This window comes from Coloeus monedula (genome assembly GCF_965178545.1).
Source record: "Coloeus monedula genome assembly, chromosome: 6".
NCBI classification, from domain to species: Eukaryota; Metazoa; Chordata; class Aves; order Passeriformes; family Corvidae; genus Coloeus; species Coloeus monedula.
This window is the reverse complement of record NC_138786.1, coordinates 58,627,797-58,648,742: the sequence shown is the minus strand read 5'-3', so window position 1 is coordinate 58,648,742 and position 20,946 is coordinate 58,627,797. Positions and strand designations below refer to the sequence as shown.

At 43.7% G+C, this 20,946-nt stretch overlaps 1 protein-coding gene across 1 annotated transcript in view; it reads right to left on the bottom strand.

Moving 5' to 3' along the window:
* KCNH5 (potassium voltage-gated channel subfamily H member 5) overlaps positions 1 to 20,946 on the bottom strand; it is a gene marked incomplete at its 3' end in the record, with an annotated part of 150,386 nt that overhangs the window by 13,778 nt on the left and 115,662 nt on the right. Inside the window, exon 10 of the mRNA XM_082283177.1 lies at positions 14,091 to 14,287. Coding sequence (XP_082139303.1) covers positions 14,091 to 14,287 — 197 coding nt within the window. The remainder of the gene's footprint in view (positions 1 to 14,090; positions 14,288 to 20,946) is intronic.

The window sequence follows — 20,946 nt, the reverse complement described above, 5'->3', positions numbered from 1 at the left end:
CGAGGGTGTGGGGTCTCCCTCACTGGAGATATTCCAGAACCATCTGGATACAATCCCATGCCATGTGCTCTGGGATGGGCCTGCTTGAGCAGGGATGTGGGACCAGCTGACCCACTGAAGTCCCTTCCAACCTGAACCATACTGGGATTCTGGGATTCTCTGATTAGGCTGCTTTCAGAACTGCTCTCATCTGTCCCTGTTTTCAAGACCAAAGCTCACACTGCACTGTGGTTCTGCGCTCAGCCAGCCAACCATGCCAAAATTACCTCAGTTATTCCTTTTCCTATACAGCCTATTGCCATATCAGAGAAGACTGAAGCTGTCTGGACCGAAGTCAGGACACTTCTGCCAGTGCTCACTCCCTATCTACAGACTTTTTGGATGAAACCCAAGCTCAAATGACCACTGACCATAACCCAGTGCCTTCCTTACCCACAGGATGCCCTGCAAACAAAACCACAGGGATGCTGCCAGAGAGAGTGAGCTGGGGCAATTCAGCAACTCACATCTCTGCTTCTCAACTCAGAGACACAGCACAAAATCCACTGACAGGGTGACCTGGCAGTCTTTTAATTTGAAATCAAGACATGGAAAGGATTAACACCTCTGAAAGACAGGGTCAGCCCACTGCAATAGATGTGAAATAACTCAGTTAAACCATGGGGAAATCCAAATTTGACAGGCAAAGAAGACCAAAAGGTTATTTAAACTTTTAGTATCTACTTCATTTAACTATAGGAAGCTTGGTGAAATAACCTTAAAAAGTATCCCTGGGATTCTTCAAGTGAAACATCTCACCCAGCAAGAGTTAAGGTTTTCCCAGCTGGGAGCTCTCGGTTGGCAGTGTGTGATTAAGGAGTGCTGGCTGTTGGAACATACTGTAATTGCCTGTAATATGATGACAGCCACTGCTTCAGTGGGGAGCAGCCACTTGGGGACAAAAAAAAGACCCAAGACACAAGCATGCTGCCATTAAGGAGCATGCTATCAAGAAGAAATATACCATGAAGAGGATGTGCTGCTTTCACCTAAAACTTCTCCCTTTAGCCTTAAGTGGCTGGCGTAGCTCTGCTACTGAGGGTGCTTTAGCTCAAGAGACTGAAGGAATTACAGTTTTTTAGAGGCATCTGTAATTGTCAGCAGAGCAGGGGCCTTCTATTTATGGCATGATCAAATTAAATTAATTTTTAGAGAGCAAAGACCCCATTTCAATGATTTTGCTAATGTTTCCTCATACTTGCATGTGCGCCAGTGAAGAGTTCTTCCTTTCTGGGGCAGAACATCAAGGGTAATCACCCAGAGACAGGAAAGGCAGGAGGAGAGCTATCCACCAGCTTGTGAAGTTTCTACCACAGCATGGAAACACTGCACCAGCCACATGAAACTTCAGTGTGCTGCTCCCTGAAGCCACAGGGAGAGATGTGCAGAGATGGAGTCGCTGATGACAGTCGTGGCAGAGCCACTCCTGGACAGCACCACGGAGCTGCCTATGTGACACTTCATCCTGTGAGGATGAAGTGCTCTCCCTGTCCCCAAAGGGACCACTGAAGGTTTTCCCAGCTCAGGAGATGTGACTGAGGCACTTGGCAAGAGCCTGGCCTTTATTTCTGAAGGGGATCTGCAGGAGGAAGAGGCAGCACAGGAGAGTTAGCTGGTGGGGTTATGGGGATGGCACGAACAGATGGTGTGGTGAAGAGCCACTTCCTTCCCATTTGCACACTGACTGCACTAAATCAGTGCCTGGGCTTTCCTGGCAATAAGCTAAGGCTGCGCTGTGAAGGGTTTTAACAAGCTGACTATACCCTAGTTGTGGGTATCACTCTGTTGGGTCTCCACACTTAATCTGCTCTTGGGGAAAGCTCCTTCCTTTTTTTCCATGTGCTTCTTGGTGATCTTCCCTAATATCTGTATCACGGCCATCACCTCTTTGCTAGGTGTGGATCTCTGTAAAGCTCACCAGCACTGGTTTTTTTTCCCATCCCTGTACTCAGCACTGGCATAGGATGCTCCATAGGGGCTGAGCCTGCTGTTTTTGCAGCTTTAGCTTATCTCATTGCTCCAGACCTAAACAAATGAGTTTGTAACCCTCAGTATTGTATACTCTGGCAAATCTGGCTTTAAAAGTGATCAGAAATTACCTCCTCATGTAAAATTGGAGTCAAACCTCTGTTCCTGTCTGAGGCTAGAAGAAAACCCTGTATCTGCACAAGTAACAGGCCTTTGCAATCAGTAACATTGACAATTCTGTATTTCCCTATTTGTGGCCATGCTTCACCCTGTTTACACACAGTTTGTATTGCTTTCTACCACTTCCTGTGCACACACAATTAATGAAACACCATCTGGTGCAGGATAAACACTGCTGCAGGGATGCAGAAAGACACTACACAAAAGTACAGATCTCTACCTCTATTATTTTCCATCTCAGATGCTGTATTTCCCTCCCAGAGGTCCTTCTGAGCTCAGAGACTTTGGTTAAAGCATCTCCCTGTTTTTTCTCTGGTTTGATTATTTTTTTCTGATGTCTGAAAAAATCCAGCTAACCCTAAGCCTCCCACACAAGACAGCAGTTCTTCAGTCACCTTCTCCCAGGAAGGTCTTGTCCAGGAGGTTGACTCTCCTCAGTGGGGTCTGCCACTTGCCTTAGATGCTGGGGGATGCCTACAAATGTGCAGCTGTGTCGGATGTTAAGACCATGAAGGTGCTCAGAGGGGTGGAGCACCTCACCTACAGCAACAGGCAGAGAGAGTTGGGCTTGTTCAGCCTGGAGAAAGCTCCAGGGAGATAGACCTGAGAGCCCCTTCCAGTATCCAAAGGGGCTACAAGAGAGCTGAAGAAGGACTTTTGACAAGGGCACATAGTAACAGGACAAGGGGAAATGGCTTTAAACTGCCAGAGGGCAGGTTTAGATTTGATTTAAGGAAGGAATCTTCCCTGTGAGGGTGGCACTGGCACAGGCTGCCCAGGGAAGCTGTGGATGCTCCATCCCTGGAAGTGTTTAAGGCCTCATTGGACGGGGCTCGGAGCAACCTGATGTCTTTTCCTGGTCTTAAAATCAAGAGTCAAACATGGTTAGAAGGGGAAAAGGGATTTTACCTTGGTATTTACTTTAAGGATCCTTAGGTGCACACATCCAGGTCAAATGCACTGAAATGCACACTGCAGTGCACGCCCTCAAAAGATCTGGTATAACATTATAGGTGTTACTAATTAGCAGATCTATCAAAAATTTCCCAATGAGAGGCTCGAGTGAGCCCCCCTCCCCAAGGAACCTTCCCCTGGATGGTTCTGTCTCAGTTTACAGAATGTGGTCTGGAGAGGAGACCTTGGGGTCTGGGGCACACTGATCCCTAGCTAGGAAGCTTCTAAAATGTTTAGTTTCTCAGCTTGACAAACAAGTCCAAGAATGTAGGGAAAAAGCACTAAGAATACAGAAGTTGTAAAAAAGGTATAACAGGGGTATAAAAGAACAGGCAAAAAATCTTCATGGCATCAACCTGCTCTAGTGGAAGGTGTCCCTGCCCATGGCAGGGGGTGTGGAAATGATCTTTAAAGTCAAACTGACCCAAACCATTCTGTGATTCTGTAATTTTAGGTTCCACCATGGGGCAAGGCTGATCCATGGGGTCAGAGCATCTGCCCTCAAGAAGGCCAGCAAGGCTAAAGAAGGCTGTTGGGGGTTTTGTAAACCCAGTCTCTGCCCCAGCAGATTCCTTACCATCCCTGTTAGCAGCTGTCTGACATGTTGGACTGAATTTGAGCCCAACTGGTCTGGCAGGAAGCTCTTCATGGGACACATACTACAGAATTTCTAACAAATGCTTTAAGTTATGGCTGATGGTTCATAGGGCTCAGTCAGGCATCTGTTTGGTACATTAATGCATGGTTGTACTGAGCTTGTAAATTATTATTCATGTACTTTTGTAGAACATCTTGAGGTTGTTGGCTGAGTCCTTCACTAAATGGGAACAGGGACAATTATTCACACATGAAAAACATGCATGATTCAGTTCATCCATTTACATTTCTAGTGTAGCCTTCCTTGGCAGGATGGCTAATACAGCCTGGGAGAAGGATGGTCGTTCATCATTGAGCTGCTCTGACCAGCAACTGTTCCATTTAAAAAAGGATTTGCCTCAGACACACAATGGCGATGGAAATTCACTACAGCGCCATGGAGTCAAGGAAGGCACAATTGGCAAAAATAGTGAGGTTAGACACAGAAATTGATTACTGTTAACGCTCTGTTAAGGTCAGGGACATGGACAAGGAAAACTGGATGTCTGTGCACTGAGAGGGAAGCAATGGGCATGAATGGAAAAGCAAATTTAATCACAATAAAAAGGCTTCATTTTATCTGACCAGTTAGAAATATCCTGATTAGAAATGGCTGTTCTTTGCTGCTGTCATCTGCTGGTTGCTTAGGTCCCCATTTTCACATTTTTAAGGGAGTGTGAAGTGCTTTAGGCTCTCAGAAAAAGCCAGAGCCTGCTCCTGCGGTAACAGGAGTGCTGTTCATATAAAAAAGAGGACAATGGACTGCTTCCAAAGGGATATGTACTCACAGAACACGGAGAAGTAAGTCCCCCTGCTCTGGAGGTACAGTGACTGGTGGAAATTTAATATAGGAAACAGTATATAGAACCTTTTTGGCAGCTGAGACAGCTTTGTGGAGTACTAATAAAAAATCTGATATTCCTAAACTTAAAAGTCAGAGGGAAGGTCCCAAAGTAAAAAATATCAAAAGATCACTGACAGTTTAATTAATGGAGTTAAAAGAATCAGAGGCTTTTATAACTGCTCACACTACGCTCCTTTTTTTAACAGTAACCTACAACTGAAAATTTATATTATGGTTTTGCTATCTTCAGGAAGGGAAACAAACTAGGAGCAAGGGCTGTAAACTCTGAGAAGTAAAAATATGAGGAAAAACCCCATGAATTAATAATACATAATCCTTCCTAAACACACAGAATATTTTTGGCATTCAGAGAATTGCCCAGAATTGCAATAATGGGGGATTCAGCTTATTTCAGGTGCTTCTCAGAATGTCCTTGTCCTTCCTGACAGCTGTGCCCACCTCTGGCATCTATTTAAGCATCTCCTAAATTTGCTCCTACGGACTTTCTTTGCATGGGACCTAAACTGAGCCAGCTTGCTAATCACAGCCACTGGCAGACAATTAAAAAAGGCACAACCAGCCATCATTAAGTTGGGAGTGACAGGCTGGGTTTTATTTTTAACTAAAACTAGTGGGATTCATGCAAACTCCTCCACAAAGTTCCTCTTGCACTTTGTTTACAATGTAATACTTTCCTACATGCACTGTAGAAAGCAGCCCCAAAATACCATTGAAAGTAAGGTAAATCTAGGATTTGCAGGACTGCAATGCTTGTTATGTGCTGAACCAGCATGTTTGGGTATTACTGCATTTGTGAAGTGTGAGCTGAAAAATAATAGATTAATGGATTTATACTTGCACAGAAAAGAAAGACCTTATACAGGGAGTTTTATTTAGCATTTGAGAAGCCATTTACTTATTTATTTATTTATTTGAGGAGCCTTTCTGTTCAAGTCAAGGCAAAAAACCTGTCCAGAGAGTGCAGGGGAAGAATAAATAAAATCAGTACTGTCTCCATTGCAAAACTGGTGTGAAATTGTTACTGATCATTTCTAGATGGGTCAAAATGGATCCCATTTTGGGCACAGCCAGACAACGCCCACTTGGATGAATGCTCAAGCTCAGCCTGTGCCTTGTGAAGCCCATGGGGAACCACTGATATGAAGTTCTCTTTCTCCAGCCATGGCTTTGTGTGCATTTCTACAAGCATTCACAGTCTGGCAGAAGTAAGGTTTAGGGGGTGAGAAGTCTGGGGTAGAAGCTCATTTTATACCTGCAAGTCACACTGTGCTGTTGCTAAAATGTCTGGTGTTCAGCTCCAGGAAGCAATGACAGAATTAATCATCTCAGTTTTTTAACATCTTCCCCTTTTCTTGCAGTTACCACATTGAAAAAATTGTAGATCTGCACAGGAATTAGGCTCAGCAGCCTCTGTAAGAAGAAATCCATTGCTCTGGAATAATTGCTTGGAGGGGTGTGAGGTAACACAACACACGTCTGTCCCCACTTTCTGTGCAAATCCTGCCTGCTGGTAAAAACTTTCTTAACTGGAAATCAAAAATGAAATGGCAATGTTCCATCCCATTGCACCATGCACATTCCCTCCCCTTTCTTTGCAGTGGGAAGAGATTAAAAGCATCAATTTTAATCGATGAGGGGAGGTAAACACAAGATATTTATTTTTTAATATTTACAAGATTAAAAATAGCAAACCTTTGATTTATTTTTTTATTAGCAGTCATGTCCTGTGCAAGCAATGCTGCCTTGAACTGGTATTAGCAGACAGCCTGCAGAATGCTTTCTGTGGCAACCAAGGAGAATATCTTAATTATGGCAGCTTTCTAAGGAAGAAAATAGTATTAATTCACAGAAAGCACAACAGCAAATAATCATCAATCTGGATCTTCACTCTAACACAGCCAGTTCACATTTTTGTCTCCCTATGGATGCTGCCCATCCCTGACATTTCTGTTCAATGATCTTTCCACACACAAACAAATCACCCAGATTGCACTGCCTGCCTGAAGAAGGGCTGCTCATACCTTTCACTGGGTAACACAGCTGAGTGCCTTTAGTATCCACTGCTGAGTCCCTGCATGCAGAAAGCATCACATCAGCACACAGGATTCTTTTTTATGCAGCCAGACAATGCTGTTCAAAGATCCTTGAATGAAAAGTGTGCTAAATTGCCTGGCATTTCTCAATAAAGACCAGCAGACAAACAACATAAAACGACCTTTTGATTTAAATTTAGACAGGGAAGTTACACATACAGGAAAAGAGTAAGTCCACCTCTGTAATGCCAAAGGATTATCAGAATTGGGTTCAGTCCTGCTTTTAACAGAGCTGGTGATTTGCCTCTTGCTCCTACAGAAGCATGATCAGGACATCTGAGGAAGTATTTAACTCAGGGATTATATCCAGAATAGAATATTGGCCCGCTGGCACCTGGGGAGTGTGGCTCTGAAACACTACTAAAGATGGCAGTGCACTGGCTGATCTCTGCATCTGCCTGCAGTCTGAAGGCAAAAAGTGCTAATCCAGACTGGGAATCCATAGTACCCCAGGCCTCCCACAGATCCCATGGGATATTCAGTGCCTGGGTTTCAGGTGAGTATTGAAACAGTCGGAGAGGAGAGGAGAGGAGAGGAGAGGAGAGGAGAGGAGAGGAGAGGAGAGGAGAGGAGAGGAGAGGAGAGGAGAGGAGAGGAGAGGAGAGGAGAGGAGAGGAGAGGAGAGGAGAGGAGAGGAGAGGAGAGGAGAGGAGAGGAGAGGAGAGGAGAGGAGAGGAGAGGAGAGGAGAGGAGAGGAGAGGAGAGGAGAGGAGAGGAGAGGAGAGGAGAGGAGAGGAGAGGAGAGGAGAGTTTCAGTGGAAAGAGATTTACATCTATCATCTAATTCAATTGCCTGACTACTTCAGGGCTGATCAAAAGTTACAGAATGATCTTAAGGGCAATGTCCAAATGCCTCTTAAATACTGAAGGGCTGATGGCATTAACCACCTCTCTAGGAAGCCTGTTCCAGTGTTTGACCACCCTCTCAGTAAAGAAATGCTTCCTAATTTCCAGTGTAAACCTTCCCTGGAGCAGCTTTGAACCATCCCCACATGTCCTGTCACTGGACCCAGGGACAAGAGATCAGCAGGTCTCTCTCTCCCCCTTCCCCTCCTCAAGCAGCTGCAGAGTGAAATGAGGTCACCCCTCAGCCTCCTTTTCTCCAAACTACACAAACTCAAAGTGCTCAGCTGCTCCCCACTCTCCTTCCAGCCCTTTCACCAGCTTTGTTGCCCTGGATGCATTGAAGAGATTTCACACTAATCACCAAGTTCTGCTCTTAGCCAGGAGTGCAGCCACAGCCAAGCAAGAGAAAACCACTGTGCTTCCTCTGGTCCTCCAGGTAGGGGGTTCAGAGGTGCAATTGAACCTCATTTTCCAGGGTCAGTATGACCTGAAGAGCGCCCAGAAGAGATGAGTGTAGGGGAGATGATGAAGTGGCAGAAAGGAGAGGGGAAGGAGTGAGGCACACAGAAAAGAGTCCAGCTCACAGCTACAAAAGTGAGACAGCAAACCCACGCCAGCTCTTGCAGCACTCACTCTGCTCTGACAGCTGTCCCACGCCGTCTGGCAGGGGCTGAACTTGAAGCTGCTGCAGTTCTCCCTTTCAATTTTTGTGCTGCTCTCCTACCTAGCAAAGTCACACACAGTCCTCCAAGGACTCACTTCCTTGCTTTGAATGCCTTAAACTCAAATCCCCATGTCCCTGAAGAGGGGCAAAGACACAAAGAATTGCTCAGGGGAGCAGGAGATGGGAAAGAAGAGCTGCAGGAAAAACTCTCACCTCAGATCCATAATTCTCACTTGGAAGGATCCGTGGGGCTCTCAGTGGCAGAAGGTGGAGGATGGCCTGTGCTGGGCTGTCTGTAACCACACAGCTACAAATACACAAGGAATTGCTGCACTATCTGTACTGATAAATTCCTCACATGGGTTTGGCCCAGATCCCTGAGCAGTTTCTCAAGAAATTTCCAGACCAGGACCACCAATCAACACTTTGGAAAAGGTCACTTTATCTGAAGGCTTGGAGTGGGCTCTTCTCACCCAAGCACATTTGATGTACAAGTCTAGACACCATCAGAGGTGATATTAGATGTAAACCAGTGAAACAGTCCTTTAGGAAATATTGCAATTATTAACATATCTGGAGAGAGCTGGGAGTGCAATAAAGCTAAAAAATAAAAACCTTTAAAAACTGTCCAAAGTGAAAGTCTTTTCAAGCATAATGGCAGCTGCAAAGTCTGCTAAGATGTGAATAAAATAAAACCAAATTGATTTTTGAAGGTATTACTTATTTGCTCTGTAATCATGCTGAAGAGCCACTGAAGGTAAACTACAGCTATAGGACCTAATTTTCTGCAAAAACATGTTCATATGAAAGAAAAAAAACCCCAGACAACTGAAGAGCAGAGAGGGAGAGAAAAGGCCTGAGACAAGGATGATGCTCTGACCCCTTTCCATGTAAGCAAGTCATTCCCTACGACTGATGAGGACTGAGTGTGAGCACCAGCTGGGGAAGTGCAAACAGCTCTGAACTAAGCTCCTGCAATTGTGAATGGCTTAATTCAGACCTCAAAACCTGTGGAAGTCCCCACAGTCACCAGAACACAGGTGACCTTCAGGGGCAAGGGCTGATATGCCAAACAATGCTCTCTGCCTCTGGCATTGCTTCTGCATCAGGACACTCACTAATACAGCACAGCATTGGGAGGGTCTTGAAAATGAAAATAGGAGTGGTGAATGAACCTTGGGACAACCTTCACTTTTAGGACACTTGAATGCAGGATTCAACTTCAAATAAAGCTTTTCTAAAAACCACGTGACACAGAAATGACGAGTGATTCAGGCAAGAAACCGCATGTGATGCATTAAAACCTCAAGCAAGAAGACGAAGGCAATTTAAAAAGAAATTATTCTAATCTGAAGGAAAAAAGGAAAATAGGACGTGTGTGTTAACACAGTCTGATGGTCTCACCGGCTAAAAAGCCCCAGAGATTCAGCGTGCTGGAGGTATTAGATAACATCAGTTGCTTACAGTCTTGTCCCTGGCATTAAGAGCATCGCAGGGAAAAGAGCTGAGCCTCCCCGAATGGGATTTCTCTGCCTTAAATGCACTCATCTCTCCTCACATCTCCTTGGCTCACTCTCAGCACATCTTCCAGGAGCAAACGCACCAGGGGTCAGACACGGACAACTGTCCTCTTCCCTGGCTGCTCCTGACTCATTCCTTTAACACAGCTCATTCTGCCCACAGTAGAAAACAGCAGGATGTGACTGTGTGCCTTAAAAGCTGTGAGTGAAATCTTTGCTGAACTGAAACACAGGAGAATTTTGGCTGTGATTTCAGGAGGGACAACATTTCAGCTGGATTTTTCCCTGCACTTGCACAGGCTGTGCTGGGCTCGCAGTTCAGTGGAGGTGCTACATTAGCTGGTGCAAATGGAAGCAATGACGAGAAAAGGGAAAAAAAGCCAAACCCAGAATGTGGCTGGAGCAGGGGCTGTTTAGAGGTAGGGCAGCACTTTTCCAGGACAAACATCCTTGTTCTCACTCATGGAGATAAACACAACACACCACAGCACAAGTGTAGGAATGAGGTCGAGAAGAGGGCATGGACAGTAGCAGGGGATCAAGACCACCCAAGACCCTCAAAGCCTTCCAACCCATTTCCAGAAAGGTCTGGAAGAACTGACTATGCATGCTAACCAATTTGCATAGAAAAATGAAACTTATCTCTAGGATGGGCAAAACCTATCTACAAAGAGATACCTCCAGGAAGCCCGGGCATGTGTGCACCCCACAACCCTGGACACCTCAGCAGGAGCAATGCTGGAACCAGGACTGGTGATCTCTCTTCCTCACCCTTCTTTTGCTTGCTTGCTTGCTTTCACTCATCTCTCTCTTTCTCTCCTCCCTTTCACCCCACTCCTTTATCCCAAACCCACTGTGTGCTTGCACAAGGAGATCAGGGACTAACTCATAAAAATTCCTGTGCCAAGTGTGTAATTTACTAATGAAACTTTGCAACCATTTCCAAAGACACCCTGATTTTTGTTGTTCCTTTCGACCCAAGATTTCCACCCTGGGTGCTCACTTCCCTTTGAGGGTGGGATGCCACAGAGCCTCCTAGAAATCAGTCATGACTCCCCTCCTCAGACCAAGCTCCATGGCTGAAGCTAGCAGAGAGGCCCCCCTCCAGCTGTGTGAAATCTTGAGAGGCACTTAATGAATTAGATATTATTAATATTCTCTTCCAGCATCAGAAGGCAGTAATTAACTCTTTGAAGACTCATCCCAAACCCTGCTTTATTACTCAATCCTCAGAGGCGGCTGTGTAATCTCATTGTGATTTTAAAGAATATCTTTCCAGAATAATTATTTGCCTTGTTTGGAAAAAAAAAATAAAATTTCAAAGTCCTGGTTCTGCCTTGGAGTGTGCATTAGTGATCTTAGACATGCTGTAAAGATTTCAGAGCACGAAACATGATATGCTGCAATACTTTTCCTGAGCAGATGCCTTAAGGAGCTCATTCAACATGCCAGGCTCTAAATGCTATTTGGGAGTGAGAAAACGTTATTTTCCCACTTCAACAAGACTTTGGCTTCCCTGTCATGTGGAAATAACCTTTTGTGCTCAGTACTATTATTAATTTATTAGCCTTTTGAATGTCTAAATGTTTTGCAGTCTGTAGACTACATCAAAGTGCTGGCTGAGGGACAGGGCAGCACAAACACATTGTGTGTGCACCCAAATCCATGGATGTGTGTTTCAAAGAGCAGCCCTGGTGCAAGAACACTTCTGCCTATACATTTTTGACAGTGAGAACAGCCATTTTCTCACGCACAAAACCCCAAGGAGCGTATTTATGCTATAATTAAATGTCAAGCCTTGTGAGTGATGACTACGTAGAAAAAGTACTAAGTATATATTTCTATAGAAATCAATTAAAGGAGACAATGATTTTCTTTCCATTTAGATTACATGACCCCAGCACAAGCTGCTGCAGCACAGTGCAGCTGTCAGCCCAGTCTCACTGCCTGAGCAACTGCTTTTTGTTCACCTGATGGAACCCTCCTGGATGGCACCGATTCTCCTCAGGGATGAACTCACCACCAAACGCTTCTCTGATTCCCAACAGGCAATCACGTATCCTTCCAGCAGATAGGAGGTTTGAAACAATCCCCTGAATAGCTTTATGTAACAGGACTTAGGTTGTGTCCCTGGTGTTGAATGTAGCATGATCTATTTTGTGCCCAGGAACAAAACACAGAATTTCTGCAAAGCAGGCTCTGGCTCAGCACATCTGACTGCAATGCCAGGCTGCTTCCAAAACAGTTACTGACTGAAATTGCAGGAGAGGGGTGGAGTTCATCTGATGTACCTGAGGCATTTAGAAGTTAGTGATCATGGACTGTGAAAAAAAGGGGATGGTTTTCCCATCCCAGACTAGGCACTGAAGAGGGGCCAGATGCTTTTCTCCTAGAGGAACCACCCCTCATGGGCTATGAAGGCGATTGGTGACTACCCTGGACATCATCACCCAATTTTTAATGAAATGAACTCCACTCTGCATGTCCCACATTGACACGAACCTTCTCTGACCCTTCATTCAATCTCACGTACTGCCCACACATTCCCCCAAACAGCATTTCCTTTACTTCTGCAAAACCTAATGTTTCTTTAGGAATGCTGTTCCCTCTCACTGGGAGTCACTGCCCCCATGGCAAAGTCTGTGTGCCAGACACTGAGCTAAACAGCAGGTATCTCTACTGGGAACTTGAGTTCCACGAATTTTTCCACCTGGGTGATTCCCCAAGCCAGGGCCCTGCAGGGAAACCAATTTTCCTTAAAAAAAGGTGCACGAGAGAGAAGAAAATCCACAACAACTCAGCCAGGAGGCTACTTCCCCATATGCATCCCTGGACTGCAGAGCTGAACTCCAGCACACTGTCCTGTCAGGAACAGAAATGTCCATGTTTTTCTCAGGAAGCCAGCTGGAGTGACAGGTTCACGGATTTAAGAAGGAAAGAATACATTTTGGTACAATGTATGTGGCATCACCTTGTCCCATGAAATCAGCATCAGCAATGCCTGAGCAGAGTTGTCATCACAGGGCTGTAGCTGGTGAGATGGCAAGGGAGGGAATGCTGAAGTCGAGGCTTGGAGCACTTCTTATCAACAGAGAAGTGATAAGCTAGAAACCACGAACCAGCTTTCAAGCCCCAAAGCCCTCCTTCAGGTCTGGAGTTAACAACCTTCCAGTCAGAGGTAAGCTGACAAGCTGGAACCAAACCTGATTATAACTCAGCTCTTTCAGGCTCCAGCACAGACACAGAGGCACTGTAATCCCATTGCATCTGCTTCCAGCCATGGGTATTTTGTGCCATACTTGGGATATTAATGAGCACAAGCAATGCACAAAAATTGAAACCTCCTCTGAAATCAGCTCCAGTGGCTAGAGAGAAAACAGACATTTAAAAAGTAAAATTCTAGTTGTGTTGAACTCCTGTTATTGCAGAGGCTGAAATTGTCTTGTGAAATACTGAGGTACCCTTGGTACATTATCAGGTGAGATGCCCAAGGTACAGCTGCAGAAAAATGTGTTTCAGCAGCTAGAGGATCATAGTTAATGCTCAGTAATCTATAAATCATTGTTACGAGATTTCTCTATGCAAATGAAATTTATATAACCCTCATCAATCGTAAAAAAAACCATAAAGATGAAATTTTGCAGCCGCAATGCGAATTAAAGGATCCCTTAACCTGTTTTCAAGATACGTCTTTATAGCTAAATAATTTTTAGATAGAGTGTTCTTTGAAAGAACTAATGGATAGTGAGCATTGCTGATTGATTATAAAATGAGCAGGAGGGTTTAAGAAGATGTAAAATCACTACCCAGCTTTATTAACCTTGCCATATTAAAATTCTAGACTATGCAAATGTGAGAAGCAGGTATTAATACAGTACCTTTGATGAGTGTATTTTATTTATTTAACATCAATAATTTTTTCTTAGTTGGTCTATGCCATGGAGATTCATCAGGCTGTCCTCTGAACTGTATCTTAGAGACTTCACCTTTGAGGAATCCAGAATCTGGATTCTATAAAATGTAACTTTATACATTTATGCGATGGGATGGAAAAAATAAAAAAAAACCAACAAAATGAAAATGAGCAACTGCGAAGAAAAGGAAGAGAAATGCAATTCATGTGTCATCCTACTAGGACTGCTCTCCAGAGCTGCAAATCTACAGGTAACTTTTATTGAGCCATCATTACAAACAGTGACAGCATTTATCGGAAGGCCACTCAATCTGCGATGACCTGAAAACATCGCAACGAGATGGGGGCTGTTAAACACTGCAAGCACCTGCAGGAGCGTGCAGGTGAGAGAAAGAGGAAAACAAGAGCTTACCCGCTTCCTGAGATTGCAGGTGAGCGTGAGGTTCCTCGAGAAGGAGTTTGCAAAAGCGGTGTAAAAATCCAGCACTTTCAGCAAGGCCTCTCGCTTAATTATATGCAAATCGCAGTAGGTCAGGGCCCGTACGTTGGCACAGGCATGGGCCAGGCTGGTTTCCTTCCAGAAGATATCACCAAACACATCACCTTTACCTGAAAAACAGCAGGGCAGGTTTGTTAAAAGGTAATGCTTAGGCAGAGTTTCTCAGCACATAGATGATTTCTTCACTACCTGTCTTATGCTCCCAATTACCCCAACCATGAACACTAACAAGGGTGAAGGTTTTAAAATTAGCTGAGGTACTTGAGCACCCTTAGCAGTAGCCCCAGGTTTTTAAGGTATTTACGGATTCCTCTGTGAAGTGTCACAAAGCATAAGGGCCAGATTGTAAAGGTAGCTGAAGATACAAGTAATGGATTTTTCAAAGGCTACTGAATATAATGAGCACTTAACTGATGTTCAGGTGATTGAATATTTCAGGTGTCTGTTCCCAAGTGATTCAGGAGCCCCGCTCCTACAAAAACCCTCTGACATCTAGGTTCCTTCATCCTCATGGCTCTACAGTGAGGTGCAAGAGCCAGCTTCCAGGGCCCGAGGACCCCGTTTTAAAGGATGTTTTAACATTTTTAATTCAGTGTCAGTGGTAACACTCCTTCTGGAAAACCTACCAAAAGCCTCATTGAGACTTTTAACCTTTAAATAACCACCTCTAAATCTTAAACACATCCAAAAGTACAGTTCTAAACCCAAATTCATCCATTTAAGTAGAGGCTTAGGCTTAAGCCTGTATTTCAATGTTTGCTGAGTAAGAGAGGGTTTGACACCTCAGGCACCACCACGTATAAATACCTTCAACCAGAGGGGGAAATTACACCTGAAGCCTACTTCTGCACTGGCATGCAGTGTAGCAGAACAGCTGATTGAGGACTTGGGACTAGCTGTAGTCCAGTGCCACGGAGAGAGGAGCTCCAGGGGCTGCAAGTGCTCTGACATATCCCAGTTATCTTTCATCTGCAAGGAATCCACACCCCCCATACCTGTGCTAGACACCAAAGGACAAGAGGATGAGGACACCAGTTTCAAAATCACACTTCTGACCCAACCAGAACCCCAGCTTGGGTGCAGATTGGAGATACCCTTTCAGGTTTGGACCCTCTGGTTGTTCTGAGAAGAGGCAGTGGCAGCAACACAAGACACATTGAAACATTCAAAAGCTGCCTCTTGCTGCCTGGCCATGGGCTGGGCAAGGGCCACGGTGTGTGGTGCTTGGCTGACACCTCAAACCCTGAAGCAGAAATTGTGGTACAAAGGGTATTTTTTGTTTCAGACCCACAGAGATAGCCCAGCTCTTTATTTTAGCAGCTATTAAAAGGGAACTCAAATCAGTCACTCAGTAGCTATTGATTTCAGGCACCTCAAGCAGCCCCTTGGTGAAGGTTAAAGATGTTACAGTTTTGGCATAAAAAAGGTAATGCATTTTCATATTTTCTCTTTTAAGAACTTTTAACATTTCGCTCCACTCTATTTTGGAAACACAGACCAGAGGGGTAATTTATCCAACCTTATTACTTTTGGGGGTCAGAAGCTCTATTTCTCTATTTCCATTTCTGCTTTTGGTATTGCATGCAGTAAAACATATCCAACATTTCTCAGCAAGAGGGAAATAAAATGTTCAAGTCCTTACCTTCCCTTCTCTGTTTTTATTTTCTAACAAATGTCTCTATAACAGAATCATTCCTTAGAAAGGTTATAACTGCATCTCATTGAGCTGCTTTTAATTCTACATATTTTTATGTAATTAAAATTAACTACAATACATAACACAGCTGGTATAATTTATGAAACAAGGTGCTTTAAATGTTTTCCTTAATACAGAGCATTTTCTAGTAACACTGTAATTTATCCAACGTACTGTTTTGAAATTACCTTTTGCAGTTAATTGTCCTTGTCTATACTTAGAGTTCAAAACCCAGTTTACAGACATACTCAGCACAGTTACATAATTTATAGAAAACAGACCATTTCTGAAATGCAGAAAATTGCTCAATGGATTTGCTCTCTGAGGTGGACACAGGACAGAACTGAGTCCTGCATTCAGTGCAGAGTGCAGTTAAAACACACTGGTTTTACCACTGAAATGTGAGAAAACTGCTTGTTCTCCTTTCAAATTTAGGCTAATATGTAGTTAATTTAATCAAGAGGTTGAAAGCAGTGGATTCTCACCCCAAAACTCAGCACAACAGTGTGTTACAGAATCTGTACACAAACAATGGATAAATGAAACCAACATTCATAAACTTGAGAAGATCTTCTCATTGTCTTCACTTCAGTGTGCCAGGGAACTGCACTGGTTGGGACTTAAAGGCTGGGACGTGATGAACTGAACTTATTCACTCTTCCATGAGCCATCACTCACTGGATTTGAAGGGCAAAACTCTGAACTCCTCTTACATTGTGGTTCATACTCTTCAGAATATATAAAATCTTGGAAGCCTTTAAGGGTTCTTGAATTTGACATTTCCCACACACACTTCTGAGCTCGTTTGCTGGTTATAAATGTGCTAAGGAATGCACAGAATGAAAACAAAACCCACCAGATTCTCCAAAACAACGCGTCTTTTTTCATAAATACAGAGATTAATGTACTATACTTCATCCCTATTAACTGTAGTTCACTGTGCAGAGAGAGGTAATTATTCACTCAGGACAAGATCAGATGTTAGGAAAAAATTCTTTCCTCAGCGGGTGGTGAGGCACTGAACAGGATGCTCAGAGAAGCTGTGGATGCCCCATCCCTGAAATGTTTAGGGCCAGACCAGGTGGGGCTTTGATAAACCTGGTCTGGTGGAAGGTGTCTCAACCCATTCTATGATTCTGAGGTTAATTTTACACATTGCAACTAAATAAAAGCTAAATTTTCAGGGTTGCAAACCAGAAAATGTAACTGGATAGGTCTGACACAGCTACCCAGAGACACATACAAGTATTTTTCACTTGCAGGGGATGTTCAGAGCTTCAGGGAAAGTGCTGCTGAGGCTGGGCTGGGAATGCAGAGATACTGATGCAGCCTGCATAATTTCCAAAGCTTCTCTCTGGAGATTTACTGAGGCCTCAGCATGTTACCTCCCAAATCTGCCCTGTCCTCAGCCCTGAGCACCTCCTGAATGGAGGCAAAGCTCTGGGAAACCCTCCTGCCCTTGCTCTCACAGTGCCCAAAGCATCACTGGAAGAAGGAATGCTGTAAATTAGAGTGGGAACTACTTGCATACATTTTACACATCACAGAATCATAAAATCCTTTGGGTTGGAAAAGATCACTAAGATCATAAAAATTCGGATTTTGCAACTGAAAGGAGCATGGACAACAAGAGGACATGTGAAGGGTGTTTATGGCAGGTATAATTTTTGCTGAAATAGCTACACTGCTATAATTGTAAATACAGGGTACTACGTATGTGTGCATGCCTGTACATAAAATACACATATCTATTCATGCACATTCACATAAATATATTTAGGGGCAATCATATGGTATGCAGCTGTGTAATAGGTCAGGATATTTCTATGCACTATTCTATCTTCTATATTCTGATAACCCTGCAAAACAGATGTGGGGGGAAAGATGTTCTCTGCAGCCTTACACCATAGACTGACCTGACAGTGTGTCAGACAGCAGTTCATGCCTGGACTTTTCAGGTGGAAAAATTCTTAAGGGCTTCATGGAACCCCCCCAGGAGCTTGCAGATGGAATGAAAAAGTGCTTGAACTCGGAAACACTCTTTTTAAACAGTATCTCAGAACCCACACATGTATTTATGTAAAGACAAAATTTATCTTTCTTCAGATGGGGACAGAAACTGAGCTAATAAATATCCTGGCAGACATAAGAGCTTGATGGATCCTTTGGAAGAAAGTTTAGGCAGGCAGCTAAAGAATAAATTCTTGGTGGGAAATAGCACTGGGTAAAAAGACAAAAAGGGAACCAAGACTCCTTAAGGAGTTGTTTTTCTGTGCAGTCTTAACTAGTAGACCAGCTACCCTTTAACCATTTTAAAATATCTCCAAAGCCTCATCAATCACACTAGCACAAACTAGACATGATGAATGATGTTGGCTTTCCATCATGATGTGCTCAAATCTTACGTTGCTTATGAAAAGCAAAGGCTGATGTTGTTTGAGAATCAGTAAAACTGGATCACAGAGAGAAAACGCTCATCCAATCAGCTCAAGTACCAATAACCCTGAAGAAGTGATGACAACATGGGCACAAGTGGAGGTCAGTGAGCAAGCACCATGTTCCTGTGGCCATAATTACAAATACTGGTGTCTATATTCACACAAATACACCTGTATCTATGTATCTGCAGGGAAACCTCTTCAAACTGATGTAGAAACCCAATGAGCAGGGAGTGAACCAGCTCCTGTCACCCAGAGCAGCTCCGTGATGGGTTGATGAGCAGCTCTGCATCTCCTTACCCCGGCACACTGAGGATGGTTGCAAAATGATGGGATATATTCATGAAATAAAATCCATTTGTGGCTACTAAACACAAAATACTTCCCTCTGGGTGAAATACAGTTCAGTGGAGGGTTGGAAATGTTCTGGGGAAGCGTCACAGTTTCCTTACTTCACCTTCCTACTTTCTCCTGCTCATCTGCTATTGAACATTTCTGGAGAAGGGCTGCTGGGCTGGCTGGATTTCTGGGCTTAGCTGATAACAGCTGTTTCTGCCTAAAGAGGGTATCTGGAGAAGCTGGGGGTGGTGCAGTGGTGCAAATCCACCAGGTGCACTTCCCATCTGGGATATCACTGCAAGCACAGCCCAAGATGTGCAGAAATGATACTGAGAGAGAGGTCTTCTTGCCCCTGTGAATATTTTATCCTCAACTTCAGGCTTTTTCTGGTGCATCCAGAAGGGCCAGAACTTCCTTGAAAATCAGATCAAAGCTGATCACTGAGCCACATATAAATCCACCACTACAGGACTGCACATGAACACGTGAAAGGGCAGAATGAGGAGAGAAAACAGCATTTCCAGCCTCTGAAGCATTGTCAGAGCAGTCAGTAAAGCAGCAATGACAAGAGCTGTGTCACAATCCAAGTCCATGCTGGCAAAGGTACTTTGCATTATTTAACACAGTGCAACCTTCCCCATCTGCACCTGGAAGCACAAAGGAACTGACCTTTCTTCCAGCATTCAGGACTGCTGCAAGCAGGGCCCAAGGTCCAGAAAGATTTCTCTCCTTTTCTCTTTCATTTTTAGTGCAAGTACCATAGTGCCTCACATCTTTCTAGAAACCCCAGCTCCTGGAGACAAGTTATTTCCATCTTGATTTTACACAGAAATAGGTTTCTATCCTTCCTGACTGAGGAAATAAACCTGAGAGCATGACCATTCCTACCACCTTAAAAACTTGTAAGGCAAATCAGATTGCCTTAAACTATTAGTCTAATTTGAAAGAACTGTATCACACAACTTTTAAATAATTTTCCTTTTCTTGTGCTGGCAAGACTTTCGAGTTTTGGCAGTGAAGCATACAGGTCTAACTCAAAAACATATCAATTCAGAGAAAGGAATCTTCCTGACTCTGGAGGCTGCGGATCAAATCTGTAACATGCTAGCTGGCACTAAATTAAGATTGATGTTTCTTATCATAATTAACCATCATGCAGAGAGAGACACAAAAATATATTAAATTTACAAAATAATATGGAAAATTCAGGTTTGTCAGTAAGAACTAATGACACTTTTGAACAAGTATCAGTAGGACTAAATCTTACATGGTACTGCAGATGTCAATCCAGACCTGCAAGATCTGACTGATTCCAAGGCACTTAAGAAGAACTTGCACAGTGCAGCACGTCACACCCGTTCTCAGACCAGTAACCCTTCAAGTATTTTGCAAAATACTTTGAGATTCAGCACTTAAAACCCAGCCTAAATCACATTACTTATTTCAGTTCTGCTAGCTGAAAAAAAACAACGCTTTCCTCTATGAATCATTTTTCTCTTAGTTAATTTAGAGCTTTAACTCATTGGAACACAGGGGACTGTTCCTATAGATGAAATAGGACACAGCCTGTTCTGTAAATTGCTTCCAGGTGCATGTTACTAACCTGGGGAAATGTTCACAATTAGTCTGCCTTGGTTGACTTCACATTGAAAACAACACAAAAGTTCAGTATAAATTAACAAGAGCTGATTTGACACAGGGGCCAATTCTGCCACCTTCATTCCACTTGAGAAGAAACCCAAGCTGCAACTAAACTAATTAAAATCAGGCAATTAGCCACTAATACTATGAGACAGAACTGGACTAACGGGTTTTCATGTCACAAAGTGCATCCCATACGGTCAGTCTTGTCCTGCACAAAGCACATTCCTGGCTGCCTAGGCATGGAAATTCAAAGTGTTGATGCGTGGATACCAAATATCATCTTGCTAATCCCCATGGATGAGAGCTATGGAGCTCCTGGGCCTCCTGCTCACGCAGATGGGAGCTGCTGCTTGCTCTTCCTCCAAAGAACTTTTCTCTGCGTGATTTGGTGGGAGACTCAATCTTTTGACCCCCAAACACAAGTAGCATTATGAGCAGAAAAAGACTCATCCTTATTTTCAGCTGCCGTACCTAACTCAAGAAGACACTTGCTTTCCTCTACTCCTCTGATACTGCATCATATCCCCTTCCCAGATAAAACATTTGGAAATAATTAATGAAGAAGGCCTTTAATAAGGTCTGGTTTGTCTAATAACAATAAACAACAGGTTGCTCTGAATTATAGGCAGAACATGCTGAGAATTAACATGCA